Consider the following 9,369-nt stretch of genomic DNA (forward strand, 5'->3'; position numbering starts at 1 on the left):
TCAAGCTGTTTGCAGATCACTGATGTAAGGGAGACTGGTCGATAATTTCTTTTACGCTATTTTTTAAGAACTGATAGTGCTGTTAGACTCAAAACAGTATACATAGCACTATAAATAGATTCCCAATCTTAAAGATACAATTATTAACTCTCTTGCGAAATTTGATGAAATTTTAAACTCATAGCTGTAGTGCATCTCGTGAGGTCTAAAAACGCCAAATTCTTTTGAATGCGCAATTCTTGAGAACATCCATTTGAGTGAACTTTGAAGCTCTATAGCAAAAAATCAAGCACATGGACCCATGTTAATTTATGCATATTTCGATTATTCAGGTTCTAAAGTATCTATGTGCAAAGTTTGGTGAAAATGACATGGATTTCACTTTAACTGTGGAACGTCCTTAGTTGATCGTTTCTATTATTTTCCATCTTTCTCGATCTCGTGTGTTATTTGGCTTTCCATACATGATCAGTCGAAATTCGTTTTGTTTTCTTTTTTCCGACGATGATGAGATGAGATGGAATTGTGAAATTGCCCTAATTAGCCGAGCTGGCCAAAACCAGGCCAGCCCAAGAGAACAGATTACCAACTGACATCTTTGAAAAGTAGGTTAAATGATGGGCACTGGTAAAATACTATAATTAATAAATGAGCCAATTTACATGTTGTTGCATACCGGACAGCTCGACATCAGATGGCATTAGTCACCGACGAGTCGATACGGTACCGTACACGGCCCGGGCACGGGTAAGACGCCGGTGCTCCTTCGCTACGCGCGAAGCGTAGCCTATAGTAGTGGCTGTGCAGTGGCATCAACCATTATTAACACTTAAGTGCACTCCTGATGAGTGGCTGAGTGAGTGAGCATGTCATGATGATGAATTGAATGATAATTTTTGTTTGATAATATTACAAGTGGTCACTGAGCTGAGAGTGAGAGGATCAGACATGTTTTTCTATCACTTTTCAGACTACACGGGCCTAGCCCTAGGCCTACTCCTAGACAGACTGCTGGCAGCCGTCTGTTTCGAGGATGTTTTTTTAACATTTTAATTTTTTTATATTTCTCTTCATACACAGATGGCTCGCAATCGTGCAGCTGCCATTAGGGGATTAACAATGCAAAATCCCCCTGACGCGGCAGTCAGGGCTCATCGATTTTTTTCTTTATTTCATAAAAATATATAAAAAGAACTGGACCAAAATAAGGGTTATTCCGTTTTGGCCTGAAATGCACCAAAACGGGGAAAAAAAACTTAGATTAGAAGGAAAAACAGTGACTTACTTGGCTGTCGCGCAACTCCCACTTCCCTGGTTGATCCGAACTTGGTGAGTGGAGCCAACGGAGTTCAGCAGGATAACCAATTTAACAGAGACCGAAGCTTTTGGTCTACACAGTCCCTACCACAGTACCACTACCAGGCACTGGACAATATTCCTCTGCTCTGGCTCTGGCCCCCCTGTTCTGAAAAATTAAGAGGGAGGCTGCCTGCAAAAAAAGGATGTGGGCTGGGCCAGGGATGATAACACATGTTATTTTATCACTCTTGGTTTTCACAGTTGAATGTGTCCAGGAATCCTTTGTTGAACAAAAATGATCCTAGATTCACTTCAACAAGAAAATAAGAAAGGCCTTGATTTCAGACAGGTGCCTGTAATAACTGGTGCAAGGCCATGATATGGATAATATTCAGATGCACAGAAGAATACTAATCCAGGGCGGCAGGGGTGGGGAGGCCAGGGAGAATTTATAGTTTCGGCAGAGTTAGCTATGGGAATCTTAAATTTACAGGCTTTTAAATTGTTCACCAAGAACCAAGAATTGTACCATTTTTGTTCTTTTAGATTGTTTCTAGATTGTGTACTGCATGGTGAGGACTTTAATATGAAGAAGATTCTTATCACTGGTGCATCTGGACTCTTTGGCCGGGAACTCTTCAAAACTTTTCAGGACTCTGGATGGGACGTTCTTGGACTGGCTTACACCAGAGCTAAAGGGAACCTCAGAAAAGTGGACTTGACGGACAGTAAAGCCATACAGGATGTCATCATGGGATATCAGGTGATTTTAATTTATCACTCACCCCCTTTTTTTTTTTTTTACTCAGGTCACTGTTTTTCATAGCAGTATATTATGGAGAAGTTAGACATTATCTGTCTCAAGTAGGAAGCACTTTAAAACAGATTATATTTTTTTTCTTATAAATGTCTTGTAGTCATCGATGCATGTTTGTGACTTAAATAAAGTACAAAAAGAGGAATGAAGCACAAAAACAATATATATATTTAAGGAATCTTGGGGTAAGATTAAGATAAGATTTCCAAACTTATAGTTTCTTAACATAAATAAGTCCTTTGTTCGTTTGTTTCCTTTTTGAGAGAGAGAGGGAGATAGTAGCCTTAGATAGCATAGAATCCATCTATAATTTTTTTTAAAAAGGAGAAGATTTCAAACCAAGGCCACAAGGTCTTTCCTCAAGTAACCAACAAGAATATTCTTCATTGTATCATACTTTGATTTGTGAATAAAAACTTGCATTTCAATCAGTGTAACATAGCTTAATTTATTTTGTTCCTGATAATTAAATAATTCTCAGTTGCCTTAGGATGAGTACATTTCATATGACTCATTATAATAATGCTATGTTGCAGCCCGATGTTGTTATCCATGCAGCAGCTGAAAGGAGAACAGATGTTGTAGAGAGAGACCCACAGACTGTTCAAAAACTCAATGTAGGTGCCACAGCTCAAATTGCTGCAATTTGTGGTGAGATACCAAGTTGTTTTTTTCCATCATGAAATTGTGTACTGTTCATGGGAAGGATCTGTGTGGATTCATTGACTTTTCTTACTGAAGATACTGAAAATATCAGTCGTGTTTGGGTCATTCTTGCATTGGTCAAGTCTCCAAACTGTAAATCAGTACAGGGAATTGATTTATATTCCACAGCACTAATATTTTTGGGCCAATGATGTATACCACACTTGACCTGGATGAGGGAAATGTTTATGTGGCAAGAATGGATTCCTTGAATTGCAAAAGTGCCTTTAAGGCAGCTATGCTAAAGCTAGTTGTGGATGCCATTATTTGTGAGTGCTATAGAAGAAATATTTGGTAAATTCATACAGTTTAGGAATATTCTCTAGTTTATGATATAAACTTGCAAGGTCAGTCATCTTTTGTGTGTAATTTGACCCCACTAATTTTCAATAAGAAATTCAAAAGTGATTGCTTCTTTTGATTCAAGTGAAAGTTATTTTGTATTTTATAATGTTATTGATGGTAAGAAAATAAACCAATATGGAAGTATATAGTTTTAAGTAGGAACTTTCATTTTTATTTGAATGGTGATATCATGCTTACTATGTATCATCATGCATTAAATCATCTCAAGTGCATTTTCTAATTGATATGGAGAAATCTGTATAGAACAGAAAGAATATGTAATTGCATATAATGGTAATGTTTGTATTTGACAGAGAAACTGGGTATCTTGTTGGTTTACATCAGTACAAATTATGTCTTTGATGGAACAAAACCACCATATAAACCTTCAGATGAACCCAATCCACTTAACAAATATGGTCAGAGCAAGCGTGATGGTGAAATAGCAACTCTTAAAAACTATCCTGGTAAGCTGGCATTATTACCCCTCCCCAAGAAGCAATTTCAAATCTGATTTCTTACTTTCAGCACTGTATCTTTATTTTTCGGGAGGATAAATTGATGTATATTAGTATTACATCTCTTTGAAATCAAGTAATATCAATTCATATACAGATGCTAAAATTATCTTAAGGTATACTGTAGTCTTGTGATGATCAAAAGAATACTTTGTCCATTATGTTTGATTGGTTAGATAGTTCTTTGTTAGCATATTTAATTTCCCATTCTGTTTCCCATATACTTTCATTAGTCAGAGTCAGCAGTTGCATAGAAATAGCAGTTACAGTTATAAAAGTGTTTAGCCATCAATAAAAATCAAAGATTTCACTGATATTGAAATTACAGGAAAACTTGTAATTGATGGCAACTTTTGTTATACAGAGCCCTGCTTTGTTTGAATTAAGAACTAGATAGCAGCAAGAACATTGTTACCTTTGAGGTTAATGAGTTCATAGGTCATAGAGGTCATTGTAAATTTGAAAAATTGTTTGTGATAACTAAAGTACCCTTCATGGATCAAACTTTGCTTGTCATTTGGAGGTCACAAGGACAAAGATCATAGCCCATTATCACAATACTTTGCACACCCAATATATGATTGGTTCAGAAATGTATAGAGTGATGAAAGCAGATAAGTGACAGATTTTTTGAATTACATATATTTCAAAGTAAATCAAACAAGTTTGGAACTGATTCTACAGTGCACTGTCTGGATTGCTACTTGGCAATGGAGTCATTAATACAGGGATTTTAATTACAGGAGCAGTGATCCTAAGATTACCCCTACTCTATGGTAGCATAGAGAGACTAAATGAAAGTGCAGCAACCTATCTTCTTCATCAGATCCAAGATACAAGTAAAGTCCTGGAACTCTGTGACTACCAACAAAGAAGACCAACTCATGTCAGGGATGTAGCTTCAGTGGTAATACAACTAGCGCAGAGACATTGTAAGGTGAGTTTAGGATTCAATACCGAATAAAACAGTTGCAGATTCAATGAAAAAGCAATGTGACTCTAAATTTTTAACTTAATTTTTAGGTGGTAAATTTTGTCTGTTATGCTAGAGTATATTTTGAAATACATCAGCAAAATATCTCAGTTTTCATCACTTCACTGAAAGAATCATAAAAAATGAATTGTGTATGCTTATTGGATATTCATGTATTCATCCAAAATTTTATATCAGCTTTTGTTTGGGTGGACTTAAGTTTAAAGGTCAAGTCCACCTTAGAAAAATTTTGATTTTAATAAATAGAAAAAAATCAAACTAGCATAATGCTGAAAATTTCATCAAAATCGGATGTAAAATAAGGAAGTTATGACATTTTAAAGTTGCGCTTATTTTTCACAAAACAGTTGTATGCACAATTCAATGACATGCAAATGAGAGAGTTGATGATGTCCCTCACTATTTCTTTTGTTTTTATTGTTTGAAATATAGAATATTTCAATTTTTACAGATTTGACAATATGGAGCAACTTGACTGAACCATAAAATGTTAAGGCAATGGTAATTCCACGTGTTCAGGGAGGAAGGAAACTTTTGTTTCAAGGACAATGAGGAGAAAATGGGAATAAATCATATTTCATATAATGAAATACAAAAGAAATAGTGAGTGAGTGATGTTATCAGTCCCCTCATATGCATACCGACTAGGATGTGCATAGAACTTTTTTGTGAAATTAAGCGAAACTTTAAAATGTCATAACTTTCTTATTTATTTTCTATATTATGGTTGTTCCACTTTATATGTTTGTCATTTGCCTCCGACAAAGATTCTGCTAGGATCGAAAGCTTAGGCCCCTTTTGACTTTCTAATTTACTCCATTGGCTCTCTTTTATTAGATAAGCAGTTTTCAGCAGCTTCTTTTTGCCATTATTTTACAATCGATTTTGATGAAATTTTCAGTGTTATGCTCGTTGGATTTTACTCTTTTTATTCAAATCAGCTTATCGTTGGGGTGGACTTGTCCTTTAACACTGTAAATGTATGCCATTTCAGTTATTATAAAGGTACCGTTTTAGAAAAACTCAAAATGTAAATTAATGAATTGTTAACTGCACAAATGTAAACTGGAAGAAAGTATTACGATACTTGATATGAGGATGATAGTGATGCTCAGAGTGAATGTTATATTACTAGAAGAAATTAACACTTTTTATGCATTATCATTTTCATAATTATTTACTATGAAGGGAGAGGGGGTTTCAGGCATCCTACATTGGAATACATCAGAACAACTCACACGATACCAAATGGCTCTTATCATCACTGATATCTTCAAACTACCTATGGATCATCTTATACCAAACCCCAATCCTCCTTCCACTGGCACGCCCCGCCCACAGAATGCAACCATGGACATCTCGATTATAAATGCCCTTGGGGTCAAAGTTACAGATACGCCATTTCGGAAGGGTATCGAGGAATGTTTGACTCCTCATCTGTCCTAAAGCCAATGATTTATATGCGTTTTTTTTACAACTCTAAAGCCCAAGAGTGCCTGTCACCTTGCTTCCTCATGCATTGATATATCACTGACCATTTAAAAATTTGAATGCTTATAATTATTAATGAGATTCTTTATGAATATTTTAACACAAAATTATGAATGTGCAATGAAAGAATATCAATAATTTGTTTCTTTAACAAAGGCCAAGTAAATATGAGTGTGTGGATTTCTTTAAATTGCAATTAGGTTTTACCAAAAAATTATGTCTGCATTTGAAGTAATATCAGTAATCATGTTTGTGACTTTGTCCCAGTTACTGTGTTAAATTCAAATTTGAGATAATGAGATCATAAAGAAAGAGCAGCTTGATGTAGATAAGTAGCTTTTGTGTGCTAATGAAGCCTTTTCTTAAAAGACTTTATTTTATGCTTCCTTTATAAACCCTAATACTCTTATCTATACTTGGATGTATTTCGATAGTGATTCTCAATTAAATCTAGATTCCACCAGCTTTTTTTTCAGTGGTCCTTGGATCAATCGTACAATCAATCACCAATCTTTGTGTTATGGGACCCAGGTGGTATTTGGGATAGATGAAAAACATTTGAAAATATTGTAAAACAAGTGAATCTATTGGTTTTGCAGCTTGCAATTACAGGTCTTCTTTTCTCATTGATGAGATTTGAATTATTTGTGGATGTACATACAAAATCATTGATTTTTTTTTCTTTATTCTCTCTTCATTTTTATGGGAAATAATTAATTTTGAAATACATTAGTTTTGAGAGTAAACTCATAGTTATTCCTCTTTAGAGTATAATATCTTGAAACTAATAGTTGGAAATTTTGAATGTCAGTTATTAGGAACATGTACATGAATCTTATGCTGCAGTATAATAGGCTTTTATTTATGTTCTTTGCTGAGTTCTTACACCTTGATATGAATATACATATAGTATTAACATTCAAACATGACATATGGTGTCTGAAATGTTTATTGATATTAAAGGTCGAATCCACCCCAGAAAAATGTTGATTTGAATCAATAGAGAAAAATCAAACAAGCATAACACTGAAAATTTCATCAAAATCTGATGTAAAATTACTGAAATAAGAATGTAATGGCATTATACAGCTTATTTTTCACAAAACAGTTAAATGCACAACTAAGTGATATGCAAATGAGAGAGTTGATGACGTCCATCACTCACTATTTCTTTTGTATTCTATTGTTTGATTTATACAATATTTCATTTTTTACACATTTGACAATAATGATCAACTTGATTGAAATACAAAATGTTAAAATAATGTTAGTTCATTGTTCAGGGAGGAATAAAACTTAGTTTCACATAACATGAGGTAAAAATTAAAATATTTCATAATTCATATAATGAAATACAAAAGGAATAATGAGTGGGTGATGCCATCAGTCCCCCCATTTGCATACTGACCAGGACTGTTTCAGAAAATCAAGTGAAACCTCAAAATGTCATAACTTTCTTGTTTAAAATTCGATTTTGATGAAATTTTTAGTGTTATGCTTGTTGGATTTTCTCCTTTAATACAAATCAACTTTTTTGCTGGGGTCTACTTGTCCTTTGACATATTTTTAGTTTACTGGTAGTTGAAGTCATATCACACATGTCTGAAACTTAGAGTGCATGATATTGCAGGTGTAGTCATTATTAGTTAAATTAACTTGTTCTAATATTTTTGTCCCAAGGATTGCTTACCCGTATATATAACAAATGTTATGAATTTTCATATCTAAACTGTATTTGCACCGTTAGGTGAATTTTACAGGCCCATCATCATGAGACTTTTTTTGGTGATGATCATTGCCGAAGAAAATACTGAATGAGACAGTTTACTGTGTACTAAAATACTGGCTGAAATGCAGTAGTGCATGATCAATTTAATTTATATATCTTTGGATTAAATCTGACATCCTACAGAGAAATTCTTAATGTTCAATATTACTATACTTCACCCTTAGGAAGTCTTGTCTTGTCTTCGGTTGAGTTGGCATATGCAGACTTGCTGTTATTGGTCAACTTTGTTGAAAAAGTATAGCACCACAGATTTTTTTTTTTAATGGTAACATTTTGTTTCAGAGAATTGATTCATCTGCTCTACTCAAGTTTCCAGCGAGCAGAAATCATTTGAGATGTACGTTGCATTCAATCCAACTGATTTCAATTTTATAGTCAAAAGAGCTTTTATTTCTAATATTGAATTATAGCATGATAAAATTTGTCATAGTGCAGTTCTTGGTTATGATGCTCTTTTATGAAATATACTTTTCATAATAATTTTATTTTAGTGATAACAAAGATCAGTAATCAACGCATTGTTCTGCATTGTATTGCTATACTAGTATTCAGCATTTTTTTATAGTGCAGTATACCCAAAATTATGCTCAAGATATTCATTGTCTTCCATTGCATATTTTGTACTACTATGTATTCAAGTTGATCGTTCAGTATTCAGTTTGTTGTTTTGTGCTGTATTACGCTGTATTGTTCTATTCAGTGAGTGCAAAATGCATGTATTCAATGTGCAGTAATTCTCAGTCAATCTAAACAAATAAAAATATATATTCTTGAAAATTTATTTTTTTGTTCAAAGAGTTGTATATGGAACCATTTCTAGTCAGTTAGAACATTGAGATGTATATTGTAAAAATGATATAAGTAGTTGAAAACAGATTTTCAGTTGGAAAGAGAATCTTACCCTGATGGTAAGTTTAAAGATAACGAAAATTATTTAAATTGTTCAAATTAACTTGTTATCATACATTGGAAACAAAAGATAGACTCCTGGATGTAAGGTTTGCTTTGACATCAGTTTCATTTATGATAGGGTCCTACAAGTAAAATAAAAACCTGCCCCAACCACCGCTGTGAGGTACATGATTTTTTAGTATATAAGAAAAGAAGAGAGAATGGGTAAGGATGGAATAAGCAGAGTGGTTTTTCATTTCTTAGGGGGCACGGATAAATCAACCATTTTATTTTGCTTGGATTTGACAAACAAATGATTTAATTGCCCCCAATATAGGAATGAAAAATAAAAATGGTGGGTTGACATAGCGGACATAGCTATCGATTTAAAAACGGTCATTTAAAAATTCTCTCAAATGAGAGAGAAAAATAGTTACTAAAATAGGACACCCTTTTCTATCCTCGCTCCCAAGGGTGAAGTAGGCTTGGGTATTACTCCTCACGTTTCTGATTGTGTACA

At 34.0% G+C, this 9,369-nt stretch overlaps 1 protein-coding gene across 2 annotated transcripts; it reads left to right on the forward strand.

Moving 5' to 3' along the window:
• The first annotated feature begins 452 nt into the window (after nucleotides 1-452).
• On the forward strand, nucleotides 453-8,739 carry LOC129260832 (methionine adenosyltransferase 2 subunit beta-like). 2 transcript variants are annotated; one of them, XM_054898822.2, is made up of 6 exons: nucleotides 453-605; nucleotides 1,846-2,062; nucleotides 2,653-2,767; nucleotides 3,481-3,633; nucleotides 4,428-4,621; nucleotides 5,867-8,739. In XM_054898822.2, exons 2-6 carry the CDS (start codon nucleotides 1,886-1,888, stop codon nucleotides 6,122-6,124), a joined length of 897 nt encoding a protein of 298 aa, XP_054754797.2. In that variant the 5' UTR covers nucleotides 453-605; nucleotides 1,846-1,885; the 3' UTR covers nucleotides 6,125-8,739. The 2 variants fall into 2 exon arrangements, with proteins under 2 accessions (XP_054754797.2, XP_063970423.1); XM_064114353.1 differs by having other exon boundaries at nucleotides 461-747.
• The last annotated feature ends 630 nt before the right edge of the window (nucleotides 8,740-9,369 follow it).

The sequence above is a fragment of the Lytechinus pictus genome, unplaced genomic scaffold, assembly GCF_037042905.1.
Source record: "Lytechinus pictus isolate F3 Inbred unplaced genomic scaffold, Lp3.0 scaffold_19, whole genome shotgun sequence".
NCBI classification, from domain to species: Eukaryota; Metazoa; Echinodermata; class Echinoidea; order Temnopleuroida; family Toxopneustidae; genus Lytechinus; species Lytechinus pictus.